At 44.6% G+C, this 20,095-nt stretch overlaps 1 protein-coding gene across 1 annotated transcript in view; it reads left to right on the top strand.

Annotated features, from left to right (window-relative positions):
• Nucleotides 1-20,095, top strand: part of CARMIL1 (capping protein regulator and myosin 1 linker 1) — a 300,014-nt gene that overhangs the window by 182,294 nt on the left and 97,625 nt on the right. Inside the window, exons 17-21 of the mRNA XM_032341268.1 lie at nucleotides 3,474-3,543; nucleotides 12,923-13,004; nucleotides 13,743-13,842; nucleotides 13,948-14,002; nucleotides 18,703-18,875. Of these exons, the coding sequence (XP_032197159.1) occupies nucleotides 3,474-3,543; nucleotides 12,923-13,004; nucleotides 13,743-13,842; nucleotides 13,948-14,002; nucleotides 18,703-18,875 (480 nt within the window). The remainder of the gene's footprint in view (nucleotides 1-3,473; nucleotides 3,544-12,922; nucleotides 13,005-13,742; nucleotides 13,843-13,947; nucleotides 14,003-18,702; nucleotides 18,876-20,095) is intronic.

The raw sequence follows: 20,095 nt of genomic DNA, 5'->3' as shown, positions 1-20,095 counted from the left end.
TCAGCGTTTAATTTTTCCCTTGTAATTTGTGTGACGTGCTAAAATCAGTGTCTGCTCTTCATTTTATTAGAAAATTAATCTTCAACTAATTTGTGACTTGCCTTTTTTCTTTCGAGAGGTGTGAAATCAATCGCAGTATCTCCTATGGCACCGTAAGACCAAAACAACTGGACGTCTTTAAGGACAGTAGATCTAGTCCAGTGCCAAGAAAAAAATCCAGTGGTCATCAGCAGGCCTCCTTCTTAAACATTGAGTTAATACATTGAGTTTGCTATTACGCAAACCAATGGAATCAGTATTCCAAATGGGGATCCATAAGAATTTAGTTATATTTCTTCATTCACTCTTTCATTCATTCAGCTAATATTTGTGGAGCATTTACACCATGCCGGACATGAGGAGGGCGCTGGGTAGAAAGCAGATCCGGACTGATCCTTGCCCTCAGTGTACCGCTACGAGATTGCTTATTCAGAAGTTCCTGACAGATACCCTGTACTCCAGTCTTTTCTGTGTTCTGGGTCCTGTGAAATACAGAGTAGCTCTTCGCTGGTTAGCATCAGTGATTCTGTAGAACGTTCCACACCACCACAGCACTGGGTTTTACTGTGTACGGTTTAGCATAGAGACCTGCTGATAAAAATTATACCTCAAGAGTTATTTTGTAACTGTTAAATCTTGTGGCCTGTTATTTGTGGGAATATTTAATAGTGTCCTGTCAGTAATCTCTTCAGCTCTGTGTTTCACTGAGTAAAAATCTTAACGTGAGGGAAAAGGTTCCGTGGCTAAAGATTCTGTAAGCAAAATTTTGAATTTTAAATATTTAATTAATTATTAAATATTATTTAAAAATAATAATTAATTATATTTAATGTGAGGCCAGAACTTGAAAAGAAATAACAGAACTGAGGTGTTGGGGTTTACCTGGGGTGGGGTACGTTTCTTGGGCCAAGGTCACGCCCTGGAGGAAGACTGATGTCTTGGGGGGTTCTGGGAGGTGCATCGCGGTGCCGGGCAGTGGCCATCAGTGGCCACAGGCTCCCGACACGCCTCGCCCACCACGTTCCCCTGCACCAAGAGGGACAGATAGAGACCCTAGCTTATTGAAAGGTTGGGGGTCAGCAGCCATAAGAAAAGATGCTAAAGCGGTGCAACTCCTTCTGAGAGAAACCTTCTCCGTTTGGACATCACCGTGTCCTGCAGAAGTCTCCCACCATTTGGGACTTCTTCAAAAGCAACGCAGAGACTATGACCGCCTACTTTGCAGCTGTGCTTTTTCCTTGCAGACGTGTCAGGCCACGATGAAGTGTCCCAGGGGCTTTAGTAAAGAGCCTGGTGACATTGTCCCTCGTGTTTCCTACAGTCTTCAGAACAGCAAGGTTCTCATGTATCCCGAGGACGCTCCTGGCTCCTGCATCACCCAGAGCGAGGCCTGAGGTCCTGTTTATGCTCATGGTGGTGCTCTCGCTTTCTTGCCCCGTCCCTGCTTCCCTGTGCCCTTCCTTGTTCCCTGTCACATGGCCCCCCTTCTCCCCGGCTCCCCGGCTGAGTATTTTTAAGAAACCTATTGCATGAGCTACTCAGGAATCCTAACTAGCATCAATCACATGTCCGGAGCCGGCGAAATGAGATACAAATTCTTGTCTTAACCAGCACTGCAGTAACGATGGAGACTGATGGACACTCGTTAAGGCCTGGTGAAAGTAACGATGCTTCCTGCCGAGAGCTGTCCCCGGTGTGCCTTGGGCTTCACTCTCGTTCCGTCCGGTTTTGTTTTACACTTGCCGTGGGTTCTTCATCTTTGCCAGTCTCAGAGCTGGTCTGTCTTCATCTCTAGTCTCCTGTACTGTCCTTAAATATCTAAAAGGGCAGCTTTGTTTCCTGGGCCTTAATCTACATGTCAGGAGAAGAGGGAGAATTTCCCTTCCATATAAGCCTTCCAAGAATAAGAGTGTTCAAATGTGTGGCTAAATTCTAGAAACTCAGCACATACTCGAACTCAGAGGGAATGTGCTGACTATCCCATTTTGCTGAGAGGCACCCGAGAGAAAAGTGATGGGTGACGTCATGGGAGCCACCCCACTGTGGGTACAGAGCCAGGACCTCAGGGCTGGCCTTTGAGTTCTCAGTCCCAGGCACTTTCAGCGGCTCAATACTGCCCCCAAGAAGGAAAGGGGGAACAGCACTTGTTGGGGGAAGGAGCAGTTTAGTAAGAAATGAAACGGGAGCATGCCCACAGATGAGAGCTGCCCAGCTTTTCTCCTCGGCCGGCGTTTAGGATATGGGACTGGTGAGCCAGCTTGAAGGAATGAGAGGAAAGGCACTACCCCCCTCCAGCCCTCTTACTGGATCGTGGACTCCACATGCCCCATGGGTGCTCTTGCTCTTTGGGTAGATGAGGCCAGAGCGTCCCCAGAAGGGGAGATCCCAGGGACTGGTGTGAAAGAGTCGCCTTCCCACCTCACTCTTATGGGGTGGAAGTCTTTTTTTCCCTGGGCACACTGAGAAGCAGGTAGTCACCCCAAGGAGGTGGCCCTGGGGTCTACCCCCCAGTACTCCCTCCTGTCTGCCTGTCTTACAATGGCGTGCGTGCGCGCGCGCGCGCACACACACACACACACACACACACACACACACACAGACATGTGTTGCCCCAGAGCAGGGGCCCCCTCTGGTGCTCCCCGTGTGCTTCTCCCTGGGGCCTGGTTGAGGTCTCTGATCCCTTCAGGATGACTGAGGGGCGTGAGCCTGTGTGAGATATTTGCATCAAACCCAGTGAAGGGTGTTGGGTTTTACTGGGCTGACTTGAGCAGGTGGAACCGATCCATTCTGAGACTCGAGCCACGTGATCGGTCCGGTCTCCTCAGCGTGCAGTCAGAACAGTCCTCTTCACGGGGGTGATGTGGTTTGCCCCAAGCCCAGCTGGTTGTAGCTGGACACACAAGCAGGATCCTGGAGACTTGGGTCTTCTCTCCCATGCTCTTGTCTTCCTGCCTCCTTCCGTACATACTGGGGGTGGGGGGAACACCCCTCCCCAGATGGCAGTCCCCGATCCTGGATACCGCGGAGCCTGACTTCCCCACCATCCATCTGCTCCTTGGGGAAAACCAGTGTTACTTTGCTGCTCTAATCACGACTGCCCAGTGATTTTCTAAATAATATCAAAGGTGTTCTCAAGCAGATGCAGGTGGGAATTGACCCGCGGGGAACACAATTTAATGTCAGCATGCGGTTAGGGGTACTGTCGGTTTATTTGCCCGGGAACAGCAGTCCCACCATTCGGAATGGGCCTGCTCTGCACCAAAGAGAAGAATGTCGCAGCATCATTCTCTCACTGCATCTGAGAGGCTGCCATGCAGCTGGCGTTCTAACACCCAACTTGGTGCTTGACCTTCTCTGGGCTCCATTCAGAAGGAGAACATACTTTGGCGCAGCCTGTGGAGTTTGTGTCTCATGTGTGTGTTTTCTCCCTGCAGAGCGTTGCTGCTGGGCCTGGCCTGCAATCATAACTTGAAGGGGGTTTCCCTTGATCTCAGCAATTGTGAGGTAAGAACACGTTCAGACTATGGGTGGCACGGATTAGAATAGCCTCCAAAACGCTTTGCCTCTTTCCTGGAAAAAGTGTGATCCTGTGAATCCGGAGGGGATAAATGAAGCAGAAAAACACACATCTTGCAGAAGTTTCTGGTGTTCTGTATTTTGCAAGCTTTATCTACAAACAGCCGCAGAATGCCATTCAGAAAGCATTCGAGTGTGTTTTTAATGACTTGGGTTTTTTAAATTCATTCTTAGCGCCAGTTGCTTAAGTATTTTATGATGAAGCCTTGAGATACAAAAGCCATAAACTAGCTTTACCGTTATGGAAAAAGTCACATTCTGCACCCCTCGTGGGGCACAGATGGGTGTGACCTGACTTGGATTCAGAGAGTTTGCAAGAGTATGGCTGTCTTGTCATTTGTCTTATTTTTTAATGTCTTGATTTAAAACAGGAAAATTAAGATGCTTCTCAAAATTACAGCCATTCCAGACCCTTCCTACCAAAGATCAGCAAGATAATTTGAGACCAAGAGCCCCTACATTTCAGAGGGTCCCCAAACTTTTACAGCGTTGAGACTTTCAGTTTGTGTGGAGACCAGTAAGAAAATACCCAGGTACAGGGGCACCTGGGTGGCTCAGTCAGTTAAGCATCCGCCTTCGGCTCAGGTCATGATCCTGGGGTCCTGGGATTGAGTCCCACATCGGGCTCCCTTTTCTGTGGGGAGCCTGCTTCTTCCTCACCCACTCCCCTTGCTTGTGTTCCCTCTCTCGCTCTCTCTCTCTCTGTGTCAAATAAATAAATAAAATCTTTAAAAAAAGAAAATACCCAGGTACAAGCCACCTGGCCCCTTCAGAGCCTTGCTTTACCCACCACGTCATATGTGGTTCCTTCTAAACGGGGCTGAGGGTGAGGTCCCTTCATTCCTGGTCCTGGGCCTTTATGCCCTCTGTTCTCTCTTCCTGGAACACATCTGCCATGTCCTTCTTTCTCGAGGTTCCCCTCTCCAAGGATCTAGCTCAAGTCCAGTGTCCTCCATGCCTACATCAGACTCCTGGGGTTCGATCTGAGTTTGGCCTTTACTAGGTATGCAGTTCCACATGAATTAAATGATACCCCGAAATCTCAGTGTCTGCGCCTGCAAAATGGAGACATCAGTGCTTCTCTCAATGGCTCGTTAGGGCTTTAGAGGAGCTCTTCTTTGCAAAGTGCTTCCAGGGCATCTGGGAAATATAAGGGTTATTTGCTGCGGTTGTTTATCTGTAGAATTTTCCCCGACTGCTTCAGCCCTTGGTGGTCTTGTTCTTTTCTGATTGTCTGGCATTTAATGATGGTGACATGCATGTGGACAGTGACCCTTACGGGATCTTGTGTAACTGTTCACTTAGCACCTGTGTGCTCTCCCCACTAGGCAGTAACTTTCTGGACGATGCTATTAGTATCTTACTCGTTTTGCATTTCCCTTAGCTCCTAAAAAAAATGCCAGGTACCAAGCCTAACACCAAATATTGAACATTTGCTTTACCTCTCTGAAAATTCTGGAAACTGACAAGTATGAAATAATATCATGTAAATTGTAAGTGCAGGATTTTTTTTTTTTTTTTTTTTTTAAATTTTGAGCTGGAGTTAGCACCAACTGTGTGTGATTTAGCAGTCATTTTGTTTGGAAAAAAGAAAAGCCAAAAAGAACAAAAAACAAAACACATAAAACCCCTAAAAACCTACACTATCAAATTTTCATGTGTAAATCAGTGTTCTTTTTCTTCTTCTTCTTCTTCTTTATTTTTTTTTAAATTTATTTATTTATTTTAGACAGAGAGAACAGGAATGGAAGGGGCAGAGGGAGAATCTCCAACAGACTTCATGCTGAGCACAGAGCCCGGTGGGGGTGGGGGGGAGTCGATCTCACAACCTGAGCCAAAATCAAGAGTTGGACACTTAACTGACTGATCCACTCAGATGCCCCCACTGTGCTTTTATCTGTGGAGACAGACCACATAATAGAAACCAAGGCTGGAAATATGAATTAATCGCTTACCAATACTTTCTTACAGAACCTGGTAGTAGTGAAAACTTTTGTATGGGGGAGGGGTAAGAAGAATGGAGAGAGGAAGGGTTATTCTATCAAATAAAAAAAGCAGATTGGTATAAACTTGACTGCTCTCTAGCTCATACCACTGAATGACCCAGATGTTTTACTCTCCTCATTAAATAGAGGAATTGCGATCAGTACGACATCTTCCATTTAATTCTGTGATCAGACTGGGAAGGGGCATAAGTGATCATCTGGTTCCCACACTTCTAGATGAGGAAAGTGTGGTCTAAAGCTTACTAATGACAGTCATGATGAAAGTATGCTTTCCTGATTGTTGTTAATTATACGGGTAATTATTAGAACATCAAGTATGATTAGACATTCTCTTCTCAAAGAAGCTGTCAGATACCATATGAACACTGTTAAATCGCTATATGGCTTGTTCTTTAAACTCCCTTGTGATCCGACTGAGGATAACCTTCAAAGACAGTTTTATTGGCGAACCGATAAACTCGACATTTTTGTAGGTCAGAAATGGCAGACTGTTGGCGATTTCGTATGGTTCTATCCACTGGCTAGTAGACTTTTCCTTTATAATTTTGTTCTTACTAAGGCAGGAATCCAGATCAAATGATTGCTCTCTGATGATAGGGTTGGCCGTTACGATGATGGTAGTCACGGCTTCGTGTTGGCCATTCACTTATGGATTCTGTGATATGGTGGTACTGCTGAGAAATGGGAAGCCTTCAGACTACCGGGGTACTGTGTTCTCCCACCTCCTTAACGCTTGATCACGGTCCCAGTGGTCACATCTATAAAGTCACCGTTTCTTGCTGCTTGTGGAAGTTGGTGAAACACCAAATTCTTTTTCTTTTTCTTTTTCTTTTTCTTTTTTTTTTTAACATATGTTTACCATCCAGAGATTTTTTTTTTAAGGTTTTTTAATTATTTATTTGACAGAGAGAGATAGAGAGAGATCAGAAGTAGGTAGAGAGGCAGGCAGAGAGTGGGGGGAAGCAGGCTCCCCGCGGAGCAGAAAGCCCAATGTGGGGCTCGATCCCAGGACCCTTAGACCGTGACCTGAGCTGAAGGCAGAGGCTTAATGCTCTGAGCCACCCAGGTACCCCCATTGATTTTTCTAAATTCAGGTGTCTTGTCACATTTTTCTTCTTACAGACAGGTGTCCAGATCTGACTAGGTTTCACTTCACTCCTCTGCATGGTGGAGTGAATGTCTCCTGTAAAGGTGTTGGGGTTGTGATTTATCCGCTTAGAATGCTTGGCCATGTAAGGATTAACTGCTAACCCTTTAATTATTTGACACTTGAGAGTTGAGGTAGTACTCTCAGAAAAAGTCTGTTGCCCACTAGGAAGTTTAAAATTATGCATGTATCTATTTTTTTTTCTGTTCATTCTCTCTTTAGCCATATTGGACACAGTCCCCTCTCCTGTACACATGCTGGTCAAAATCAGGCAAGAATTCCACCCATCATGTTCCCCACGATCACATAAATTTCCCACCTGCGGCGGTGGGAAGTAAAACTTCTCCCTGACACCATGTCATTTGGGAAGTCATTTCATCAGAGATGACTGAGTCGAGGTGAGGGGCTGACCTGAGAAAAGTCACCTAAGGTATAATGCTGGACGGTTGCTGATGTGGGCACTGAACGAGTTCATTGCCCCCTAACAATGCCTCTCATACAACGGTCTACCCCATCCATGGAAACAAAGCACAAGTGAGAAATAACCACATAGTCTTTGTCTATTTAGAAGTAAATAGTTCCTTTTATTACACAATAGCTACTTGCCACTGGCTAATTTTTAAAATCGGGTTTGTGTGGGTGTTACAGAAAATAAATGGCGATTGTCTCAGATGGTGGTTGAGACCAGTTGGGAGGAGAGAACTGTAAAGTTGGAATTGTTTACAGAGATGAAATATGGTCAGTGGTATTGTAATAACGTTGTATGGTGTCAGGTGGGGACTGCACTTACCATCGTGACCATTTAATGTATAGAATTGTTGAGTCACTGTATTGTCCATGTGAAATGAATACAACACTGCGTGTCAACTACACTTGAGTAGTTTTTTTTTTTTTAAGTGTGTACATAGGAAACTTAGAAAGCTTTGCTTAAGCAAATGGTTTTTGATTTTAGCATTGCTGCGTCCTTCACTGTCTGTGCTCACCTCGCCCGATGAGCTGTCCCTGTGGGTCTCAGAGTATTTCTGTATTTCCCTGAAGGGGGCTTTTCACGTTCACCAGTTAGAATGAGAGCGGACATTTATACCTACTGCTATTAAAAACGAAAGTACCAGGCAGGTGTTTTTCCTCCAACGCAAATGTCATTGTTCTCTGGAAACCTGAATCCAAAATTTGAGGCTACAGTCTTTTGATCCGTGAGGGCTAAGCTGATAAGTATTGAAATTGAGCTTTCATTTTCAGTTATCATCTCCACTTAGAGAAGAAAACATCTGCCTTTCTTTTCTTTTTTTTTTTTTTTAATATTTTATTTATTTATTTGTCAGAGAGAGAGGGAGAGAGAGCGAGCACAGGCGGACAGAATGGCAGACAGAGGCAGAGGGAGAAGCAGGCTCCCTGCCAAGCAAGGAGCCTGATGTGGGACTCGATCCCAGGACGCTGGGATCATGACCTGAGCCGAAGGCAGTGGCTTAACCCACTGAGCCACCCAGGCGTCCCAACACCTGCCTTTCTTAAGGTGTCCCCCATGAATTATGTTACCACTTCATTTTCCTTCCCTTGGTCTTGACAGTACCAACAAGGACTCATCCCTCTAGGAAAAGGAGTACAAGTAGTCATAGGAGACAGAAGGGGTCATCACAAAGGGTGGGCACTTTGGAATCAGAAAGGCACCCTTCGAGACCTGACTCAGCCACTTGGCTTGCCTTCCTTCAGCCTTTGGTTTTCACCTATGGAATGAAGATTGAACAGCTTACGGGACAGTATCTGGCACTCTACTGAGCCCGGCACATGTGAGCCATAATTTGGGAAGGAAGAGGATTACTGTAGTGAGACCTTATTTTGCATGTCCGAATTCACAGCATGGGGCAGTATGGCCTTTCTGCAAATTCTTCTTTAGAAGCCATGTAAATATTCTGCCTTTTCTGAAACATTTTTGGGACTTGCCTTCAAAACTATTTTAAAACTTTCAAGAAAAATTAGTCTCATCCATTTATAGTCATGCCTGATATCAGACACAAAACCCCATCACCCTGTATGGCCCAACCTGTCTCTGAATGGCCTGTGGCTGGTCTGAATTCACTCTCAAAGGGCAAGGATTCGGCATCTGTGTGGACATTCAAAGAAATGTGTTCCATTGCCTCTAAGGTTAGTTCCAAAGCATTTCAGAACTGTTCTATATGGTCGCAGTGAAATTGGCATTCGGAGGAATCTTCCCACGTACCCATCTATCAGAAGGGAGGTCATGGGTCTGTCCTCCTGGCCTGTGTTGCGAAATCTTCTTCATTTGAAAAATGAGATCTTCTTCATTTGTAAAATAAACACCTACTTCAGGAGAGCAGGTCAGCGCTGCAACTGCCTTCTCCCACCGCACTCTCCTTCCAAGTGAGAGAGCAAAATCTCCGAGGCTTCGGAGGAGATGCTAAGGCTAATTACAGCTGGGAATTAGCTGTAGTTCTGGGTGCAGAGTTCCTCCTTTGAAGGAGAAACTTCCCTGCACATCGTTCCACTGTTCATGGCAAGATGCTTTGATGATGTGTGGAAAGAAGAGCCCCAGATGCTAAAACGGGTAATGAGTGGGACGTCGCAGCGAGCGACCAGGATCTTCTGAGGCAGTGCCGTCTGACCTGATAGTGGTCCGCCGGCTTTGAGGCGCGAAGACAGGTGTGCTGTGTGTGGAGCGGGGGGTCTAACTGTGGATCCCCCCCACGGATCAGTTTCCTGTTGGGCCCCACACGTGGGTCGCAAAGTGGAAACTGCTGTCATGGCAGGAAGTATATTGGAAGAATATGAAACACACAGCTGTTTGCACCTAGGAGATGATGGTTTGTATCTATCTTCGTAGGTTCTGAATTGCCTTTTGGCATTGGACCCTGCTAGCGAGAGGACAGTTTGAACCCGATCTTGTCAAATCATTTTTTCTTTTTTTTTTTTTTTTTTTTTTGGCCTTTGGAGAAACCTATTCTGTTCACAGTTTTATGTGAGAAAATTGCCCAGGATAAAAAATATATATATATATATTTTTTAATTGAAATTGGGACTCTTGTAGAAAAACAATGATAATTCACGGGGAGGTAGTTTATATTGAAATCTATAATGTTTGCCACATCGTTTTAAATGGCAAGTGATCTTGAAGAAGGAAAATGAATGATTATTTTTTAGATTTTATTTATTTATTTTAGAGAGAGGGAGAGGAGAGAGGGAGAGGGGTGAGAAGCAGACTCCCTGCTGAGTGGGGAGCCTGCCACGGGGCTCAATCCCTGGACCCTGAGATCCTGACCTGAGCTGAAATCAAGAGTCAAGATGCTCAACCAACAGAGCCCCCAGGTGCCCCAAAGGAAAATGAATTATTAAAAGTTCTCTCTAGGCTTTTTCCCTTGCTTCTCTTGTCCCCATAATGGCTATTTGAGGGTTAGATGCAACCATTCACTTAGAACTGTGAGTCACATCTGAAATGTGCCCACCTTTCTTGAGTGAGAGGACCCTTCTCTGTGGAAAGAAACGTGCGTTTATTTTTAACTTTCCAAAAAGTACTCAGGGATTCAGTCACATTGCCTCGTCTTTGATCTTGCTTTCTTTTCCATAATGCTAGTGTGTAGGATCCAAATGAGGGTAATTTAAAAACCAGTTTTACACGCACACATGCAGGCACAGCCTCTAATTATGCAAATTCATTTAAAAGGATTTTCACTTACAGGAATGGAAAAGCTTTTACTGTTTTGCAGAAGCTTTAGCTTTGGGAGAGTTTTAGGCCTCTAATAACCTGTGAATTCAATCGAATGTTCTTGGTAACTGAGGATCCGTTCTTTTCTTCGTTAAATTTTTTATTTTGGTTCTGGGACCAGATTTTAGTTGGAAGTGTTTTTCTGACTCTTGCTTTTTTACCTGATATATTGATAAAGGCTTCAGCATCTCTGTTGTGTTGACTGCTGATAACGTGTTTTTATTTTTTTCTCCTTGGGCTTTCCTTAGCTTGGCCACTGTGTAAGTACTTTATGAATCAATAAATTAGGGTTTGTGGATATATTCGATTGCTTTTTAGCCATTGGAAAATGTTCATTTTATGGGTATGTACTACAAATATTATCAGTCAAGAGTATTTGTAAAATAAACAGCATCGAGCCCTTGAAATGTCACCTGTACTTTCCATATTTGTAAATGGAATATTTTTACTGTACTTGATAATAGTAACAAGTCGAGATTTTTCTGGTAGAAATTTTACTTCTCACCAGAGACATAACTAACAGCAAATAATCAGATTGTGGAGACTTAGGCACTTATGTTTATCTTCTCAAAAGCATCGTCTTTTCATGCTCTGAATATCAAATTATATTCCTTTGAAGTGTTTGCCTGAAATATCTTTTGCTTTACCTTTGACATAACCTGAACATACATTCACTTCTTCCAGTATTAACAAGCTGTGCTCTGAAGGCTTGCTGCTCAAAATGATTTGTGGTGAAGAACCTGGTTGTTACCATTTTTTAAAAAAAATGTCTAGTTTATCAAAAACCAATACTTTCGCAAAAATATAATAAAAATATATTTTTAAAAGATTTAAAAAGACATAAAAAACACAAGCCCTCATTTTTTGTTAATAGACACAGCAGACCTAAAATTATTGATAATTTTAGCATTTATAGTCAGTTTCTGTATGTATTGTGGCTAAGACCAGTAGCAAACTTTGCAGACTGCGTCCCGTCCATGGACCACGCTTTGAGTAGCAGCTGCTGGGGCCAGTCTAGAGATGATGCAGTAAAGCTTGGCTCGGGGCCTGTGGGTAAGCTCGAGAGTTCCTGGGAAGACAACCAAGGGTAGTAAAACGACCGGCTGACTCTTGGCCATTGCTCCATGCACTGGGTAAAAGCCCCTCAACCAATAAACTGGGTGTTGCTTGGTCTAGGTTTCCCTCAAGTGTGTAGACCAGCCTCCTGGCCAGGTCTGTCCCTGTGTGACACTCCCCTGTGTGACAGGCCCCCCAGAGGAATTTGCAGTTACCAGAGAAAGTGGGAAAGGCTGAATTTAAACAGCCCAACCAAAATACTCCGGGATAAAGGGCAGTCCCAAAGATCTGTGCAAAAACTCTTCCAGACAGGGAATTGGGCCCCTTTTGGTTCCAGCTGCCATAAAAACATTGCATCTAAAATAGTGAAATAAGGATTCTTTAAATTCTTACATCTAAACTTGCACAAGTTCTAGGAAGTAGCATTTTGCATTTTACACTTGGTATAGAAATTTAGATACATTTTTAATTTTCTTCTATCAGTAAGGAAGCCACCATATTCCCTTGGTACATAATAGGTTCTCAATAAATGATAGCTTCTTTCCCTTGTTAAATAGTGAGTTTGCCAAGCAAAGGGGCCATAGGTCCCTTTGGGAGAAATCTACATCCTTTAAAATCCTTTACATGTAAGAGGAACTCGCATAGTTGCTGAGTGGAAAATAAAAAGATACTCTGACCTCTGTAGGTAGCTTTTGGTTTGATGGGAAAGGATACAAAGTATTGAGTTTTATAGGTTGCCTGTCTCTTTAAAATAAATGAGGTCATGAAATGAGAATTAGTTTTGCTATAAGCCAACCATAATAATATTTTAAATTGATCTAACATCTTTTTCTTCTGTGGCTCAATGAGTTTGCCCAAGTCATTTCATAATCACCTTTCGCCATTTGCTTTGTAACCGTGTGACCACACCCCGCCTCAGTGGGGCGCCGGGCTGGGTCCTTCAGGCAGTGGCTGACAGTCAACAAGACTTCATCTTCGTTGTCTCCTTTGGTTGTTTTGCTGTTACTTGGTGGATTTCGGCCCTGAAATCTGGAATAATCGAACAAAATCCATACCAGTTTCTCACACATAAAAGGGATTTGTAGGTTTCCAAAAGTCAGAAACGAAGACAGTGTCTGTGGGCTGATGGAGGCTGCGTTGCCCATGCTGACGGGGAGTATGGTCCCCATCTTTCTGTTTCTTTTTCTAGCCATTTCCTGATTTCAGTGCTATGGGGACCAGTAGCAATGACTAGTCATTGGCTCTTTACCATTGATGGTAACCACAGAGTTAATAAGCCTTTGGCACAACGTCAGAGACTGTATCTCCTGCTTTTCATGTTTTCTGGCTCCACGTCCAGTAGGTGACCCTTTACCTCGTACGTCCTTTCTGTTTCTTCAGCTGAGATCAGGAGGCGCACAAGTCTTAGAAGGCTGCATCGCCGAGATCCACAACATCACCAGCTTAGATATCTCCGATAACGGTAAGTCTGAAATCAGAAAAGAAACAGAAATAGTATTTGAAGCAAGTTAGTAAGGGGAAAACAGAAAGCCCAACCTAGACAATACCTTAATGGGCATGTTACCTCGCTTCTTGACTAATAGGACTGTTAAATTTAACAGAATTTATTTATGGCATACGTCAATGCCAAAGTCTTAATAAGTTGATACCACGGCCAAAAGTGCAAGAGAACAAGTCAGTTAAAAAAAAAAAATTGTCACCAGAATATTGATAATGATCTTGGTCTAACCTTCTGCATTCTTGGTGATAATAAAATAAAATCCTTATTTATTTACCCAGAAACTGTTTCAGTAGCTTCATTTTTGCCAGTTATAGTAGTGCGTGAGTGGGAGCCTATTTAGTTGGCATAGGCCACTGGAGTCCCCTACCAGCCAACGGGATGTTGGCATCTTCTCTTACACAGTCGTGGGCAGAGATGAGAACCATCCTTTCCCTGTTCCTTGCTGACTGGACGTAGCCACTGATTGTATATGAGATTTAGGTTAAGTCTTAGCTGAGAATGAGTTTATCCCTATGAAATAATAGGACTTGAAAAGAGAGTGAAAAAGTTCCTTTGAAAATGGAAGGTTAGTATCCCAGGGCCCTCGGGATGGTACAGAAAGTCACCCAAGTTCATGTCACCTTTGCTTAATTATGTACCAGCTGAGAATTTATTTATACATGTGTGTTTTGATTATCTGCTTACTCTGATTCTTTCCAGGTTTAGAATCTGACCTATCCACCTTAATAGTGTGGCTCAGTAAAAACAGATCAATACAGCACCTGGCATTAGGCAAAAATTTTAATAATATGAAATCCAAGTAAGAGTTTTGAATTTTTTTTTTAATATGACAATGATGAAACTAAGCAACCTCATGAGAGCTTTTGATTTGATTCCACTGTCCACATCTTTAAAATCTCTTTAGAAATCTGACCCCTGTGTTGGACAACTTAGTACAGATGATTCAAGACGAGGAATCGGTGAGTATTAATTCCAGTTAATGTTGCTATGCTTTCAGGTAATTTTATCTGTAGACACCATTTCTCTTGTTTTTTTAATGAAATAAATATTTATGCTTTAGTACAGTCAGAGAATATATTTAAAATTGCTTGCTCTTCGTTTCAACTCATTCCTAATTAAAGGAAGATTGTAACTAAAAGATTAAAAGAAGTATAAATTGACTTGTAAGCCCGTCTTTTAATAAGACTTACCACTTCCTGACTTCAGCTGATGCACTAATCTGTAGGCATGAGAATTTTTTCAATCTAGTTGACTTTCTGACCTTATATCATGCTGGGAAACATCATCTTGCTAATTTGAATTCGTCTGGCAATTATGCAGAATTATAAAAGACTAAGAAAGCTGGCCACCTGTCTTGAATTTCTTCTAGAGCTCTAGTGTCCTCCTGCTACTCGTATTCCCTTTTGTTGCTCCTGGCCAAGACGCGGTTCAGGGTAAAGAAATTTAATTTTAAACCCTATCCTCTCTTGCTGCCCTTTAAAATGCATTAGAAAAAAAAGAAAAAAAGATACATATTTTTAAGATGTTTTTTAGAGAGAGCGAGAGCATGAGCAGGAGGGGGAGAGGGAGAGAGAATTTCAAGCAGACTCTGCGCTCAACGAGAAGCTGGAGCCAGGGCTGGATCTTATGACCTCTGAGATCATGACCTGAGCCAAAACCGAGACTCAGATGCTTAACTGACTGTGCCACCCAGGCACCCCAGGAAAAAGAGATTTTGTGGACAGAGCAAGAAGCACTCCATTATTAATTCCTTTAACCTAAACCTGGTGTATCGTATATTTTGTGCCTTACATTGTAATGATGCTCTGAAGAGTTTGTCCGTTCTTACTGGAGTCTTGTTTGGCCACCAGCCAGCTTTTACGGTTCCTCAAACCCAAATCAACGTGTGTTCTCCGACAAAGACTCACATAATTAATGTTTTGTGACAGTTGTGTTGTAGGTCATAAGAGTGATTTCCTCTGTGAATCATGTGAGATATGACACATTTTTAAATTAAAAGTGTTCTTCTTCCTTTTGAGTTCCATATAGGGTAGTAGCAAACTCTATTAGGACTGGAAGCTACCTTTTCTGAGCAAGCTAAGGGGCCAGGAGAGGTGGAGACTGGAACTTCTCCTTGCCTGTCCTTGCCCACACCTCTCTGTGTGTCTGTAACCTGGAGGGCGGGAGAAAATTCGGTTGTCCTGCCTCTTCATTGTATGAATATAATCTCCAACCTATGGGCTAGAAGTGAAACTCATTATTGTTAGTGAATATGGGCCCTTCTCTTTGTCCTCATTTGGTAACACTGTCCTTGTTCTGTCACTTTTTTCACTGGGTTATTAAAATTCGGGTCATAAATCAGAATTGATACAGTTTTGCCTATTTAATTGAACTTTCTACCACCCTGCTTTGGGTTTCTGATTTCCTAGTCTCGGCCCAGTTTTAAAAGCTCGAGGAAGCCAATATTGCAGCATCACATTTGCCGTCCATCCACAAATACTTGTCTCCTAGGGCACATTTTGGGAAATTTACGTTTTATGACAAATAGATTTTAAAATTTCACATTTTGCTTATTACACAAGGGTCTTTTGTTTCTGTAATTTCCAGAGTCCCTCACTTAAAAACAATCTTGATAGTTAAAACACACCTCAAACCATATTTGCAGGCGGAAAAGTTTCCTCCATCAACATGAATTGTGTCAAGTTAGCAAGTTGGAGAAGTGTGGCACTAATCATATACAGTGGAAAGAAAGCTCTTTGTGTTCATGTCACTGAAAAGTAGGTGGTTTTTTCAAAAAGCAATTACCTTCTATTTTTTCCTACTTCTGAATTAGTAATGTGCAAAACAATTCAGAATGATTAGGAGCTGAGGCTTGTGACTCTCAAAATTCCACCTGTGACTGACACAATTGGGCTCTCTTTTTATTTTTTGAAGATTTTTACATATATAAAAGCATCGCTTGCTTTGTACACCCCGACTTTGTGTGTATAGAATCTGTTCTTTGACGGCTCGCAGAATACTGTCTTCGCTACATGCTACACATTCTATTTGGTTAGAACAATCTAGATGCCGGGCTCCCGTGTCACTTTCAACTACAGACCGTGCTTGTCAGGCCACTGCGCCTCGAGCCCTGGGACAGTAACGCGGAGGGGCCGAGATGACAGGGAATCTTGTTTTGGAGTATTATAGGCAAACCCATGTTGTAACCAGTGGAAGCGAACGTCTTTCTCCTGGGGATGCCTGTAGCAAGGAGACAGAATCTCGGATTAAGCATGTTCAGCTGTGAAAAGAAATAGTAAGATTTCAAACAGTATGCTTCCACGAAAGTGCAGGAAGTCAGGAAGGGGTGACCTTATAAATATGCGTGCAGTTCAGGCTGTTCCGTTCGCGTTAATGGCTCTGCCTATTATTTTTAAGCGTTAACTGGGGTGTATTGGAGTTTGACTATAGTACTGGAATCAGTGCTTACTCGCTTGGAGACTTGGCAGCTTTCCAGAATGAGGAAGGAGCTGTAATGTATCATTTTTGTAGTAGTTGAATAGAGATTACTGAAATGACGAGAGTTGGGAGTCGAGCTTTTTATTAAAGGAACACCACATTTGTTTTCATTTGAAACCTGAAGGTTCCCGAGGCTGAAGCATTGTAGTTCAGTTTTTTTCTGTTTCCTGGAGTGTGGGACCTTTGCATCAATGCAGGCTCGCTGAAGCTGCTTATGTCTAAGCATCAGTGGGCTGTCCGGTTCTCAGTGTCATCTCATTTCAGAAATTTGAGTCCCGTTGATATGTTCCCTTGTGATTTTTACTGTAGCTGTACGAAGTTTAGAAAACATGGCCAGATTTGGACAGGGAGGACGGGAAGCGTGGTCACTTGGTAGAACTGTAGTCAAATGCGTAACGTTGCTTTGTGGGTGACGGAGTCTTGAAGCCACTAGCGTCCCCATCCGGCCTCCCCCAGCCCTGTTGCTGATGCATCCTGACCCGATCAGCATCTGGTGGTCGAGTGTGGGTACAGACAGACGCCAGGCAGCGTCTCCAGTCACATCTCGAAAGCCCTGAACCCTGGGGCTGTGGTGGAGCATGGACGGCCCAAGCCACTGTTTTTGGTGTCCCCTCCACTGTAATGTCAGCGTGCATATGGAGTAAGTTACGAAGGTTCTGGATAAACACAGACACCTTGTGTTTCATTGCTGACCCAAGGCCAGCTCTGTCCACCTCTCTCCTGAGGGAAGCGTGGAAGGACACCTGGGTGTCCTTCTATTCTATCAACAATAGAATGGGTAAAAAGGGATAGCGTCTAAAACTGTGTGGGATGGCTGGGCCCCTCGAGACCACCTGAAGCAACCCGGAAGACGTCCAGATCCCCCGGGGAAGACTGAGTTCGGACAGTCGGGGCCATGTTGGTTTGGGTTCTAGAATTCCCCTTACTTACTTCCTTAATTCCGTTCTGGCTGAACTCAGGGATTGCAAATTCAGGTACCAAAGGGGCTGGGCCAGAGGCCTAAACAAGTTCCTCAAGGGCAGACAGAACCTGCCTCTGGGCCACATGGTTTGACTTTTTGTCTTTTCTTAAAAATTGTGTGTCTTCTGATTGGTTCTTCTAAGATAAAGTGGAGGAGGGTCATCAAAAGGGTCAAGGATAAGCTACGAGGGGCCCAGAGTACAAAATTCATTTTGTTCAGCCACTTTCTAACTCTGTGACTTCGCTGGAGTCACTTAGCCTTTCTGTGTCTCATCTGGGAGAAGGATAACAATACCGAGTATAATAGCACCTAAGTGTTGGGTGATTCTCTGAGTAAGTACGTGTGAAAAGCTGGACCGGTGGTTAAGGACGGTACATGTTCAGTAAATGCCAGCTGTTACTGATCTTGGCTGGCTTTTATTTTGCATTTGTCCTCTGCTAGTATTTTAAGATGTCACTTCACCTGGCGTAAAAATAGAACGGGTAAAAAGGGATAGCGTAGCCGTGCAGAAGCTCAGGAGTTTCTGTGGACTCTTCCTTATTTATTTCTTCTGGTCCTCTCACTTCCAAAGAGCGGACACCTGCCACTCCAGGTGTCCTTCCACGCTTCCCTTAGGAGAGAGGTGGACAGAGGTGGCCTGGGGTCAGCACTGAAACACAAGGGGTCTGTGTTTATCCAGAACCTTCGGGGCCTGTCCATCAGCGTCTTTGAGCCGGAGTTTCAAAGCAAAGTGCTGGGTTGGGGGGCGCAGTGCGCATAGGGGGTACCGCTCCCTACCCCAGTGATTCTCCATGAAACGGGTCACAGGGAGCAGAGCCCCTTCCGTCAGATCATGTCATCGCTTGCTGCCTCTCGTCCCCTCCTCAGCCCCTGCAGTCCTTGTCCCTGGCCGACTCAAAACTCAAGACCGAGGTCACCATCCTCATCAACGCCCTGGGAAGCAACAGTGTCCTTCCACGCTTCCCTTAGGAGAGAGGTGGACAGAGGTGGCCTGGGGTCAGCACTGAAACACAAGGGGTCTGTGTTTATCCAGAACCTTCGGGGCCTGTCCATCAGCGTCTTTGAGCCGGAGTTTCAAAGCAAAGTGCTGGGTTGGGGGGCGCAGTGCGCATAGGGGGTACCGCTCCCTACCCCAGTGATTCTCCATGAAACGGGTCACAGGGAGCGGAGCCCCTTCCGTCAGATCATGTCATCGCTTGCTGCCTCTCGTCCCCTCCTCAGCCCCTGCAGTCCTTGTCCCTGGCCGACTCAAAACTCAAGACCGAGGTCACCATCCTCATCAACGCCCTGGGAAGCAACACCTCCCTGACCAAAGTGGACATCAGCGGGAACGGCATGGGGGACATGGGCGCGAAGATGTTAGCCAAAGCACTTCAGATCAACACCAAGCTCAGGTATGCGGGTCAGGCCCTCAGCCCTGACACAAGGATGCTCGCCCCCAGCAGGGCCTTAGAAAGTTCTGAAAAAGATTCCAGCCCCAGCCCCCCCACCCCCACCCCGGCATTGGAGAGCTGGCTGTGCCCAGTGGGGAAAGCCAGCTGGGAAGCAGAGGCAACCATTTCAAGTCTTTTGTCAAAACACTTGGGATTGCAGGCTGGAGGGCCGGGGCCCAAAGTTAGACCTTGTGATTCCCATGAGCTGTTGTCTTAAAGGTTTCCACTATGGCAGAAAACCCACCTGCGGACTGGGGCAGGGTCCCGTTTCACAGTGTCAGCAGCTGGAATGAAAGACCACTGGTCCAGCGCACCGACCTCCATCCTTGGCTGTGGGCCTGTCTTACCTCCCCTCCCCCACTGCTGCCAGTATAAAGACTTAAAACCCGAGGGACGCAGGAGGTGCCCTGGTTAAAGGCAGGTTCTTCCTGGGGGCTAGCTGTTCTGGGTGGTGATTTTCGACCACTCGTGGCATTTCCCAACTGTGGCTTTTCTTAAGGGCTGGCTACGTGGTAATCACTTTTATTAAGGACCACTTTCCTGTCCGTCCTTCGGAGAGCTCCAGCCACTCCCGAGTCCAGCAGCTCGGTGAACAAATACTTAACTCACATTTGCTCTTCAAGGGGCTCTTTCCTGATGCTTCCCTTACCCTCCTGAACCTTCCATCTACACCAAGGCCAAAAACTGCAACCGTTTCTTGAAGGTCCGAGTGTATGTAAGGAAAGTCCATGAGATCAGGAACGGAAAGCAGTTAGAAGTGTGATTCTTGGATCAGACAAATAAAAGCTGCTTCATGTAGCAGGTGAACTCGCAAACACCAAAATACCTCTGATGTGTTCACTTTCTGAAAGTGAAATAGTACTTTTCTTCCAAAATAGATTCTTTGTTGAGAAAGGAAACAGCATCTTATTTGTAGAAATCAGAGGTTTACAAGCAGAGTGAGAGCTTTCTGGGATGACTGGTCGTAGCATGTCAGGGCAATGGTGAAAACAGAAGACAGTATGACTGGATTCCTTCTAGTTACTTAGAATGGACAAAAGTCTCAGGACCCAAAATTCTTGTGTTGGACAAGGGGTTCTTCAGAATCTTTTATAAACAGTTCTCATTTCCGACATGAGTACTAGAATGCTACTGGGAGAATATGTTGAGAGAGTATCAGAGAAATCACATTTTAGAGTTTT

Source organism: Mustela erminea, chromosome 4, assembly GCF_009829155.1.
Source record: "Mustela erminea isolate mMusErm1 chromosome 4, mMusErm1.Pri, whole genome shotgun sequence".
NCBI classification, from domain to species: domain Eukaryota; kingdom Metazoa; phylum Chordata; class Mammalia; order Carnivora; family Mustelidae; genus Mustela; species Mustela erminea.
This window is presented reverse-complemented; position numbering and strand designations above follow the sequence as displayed.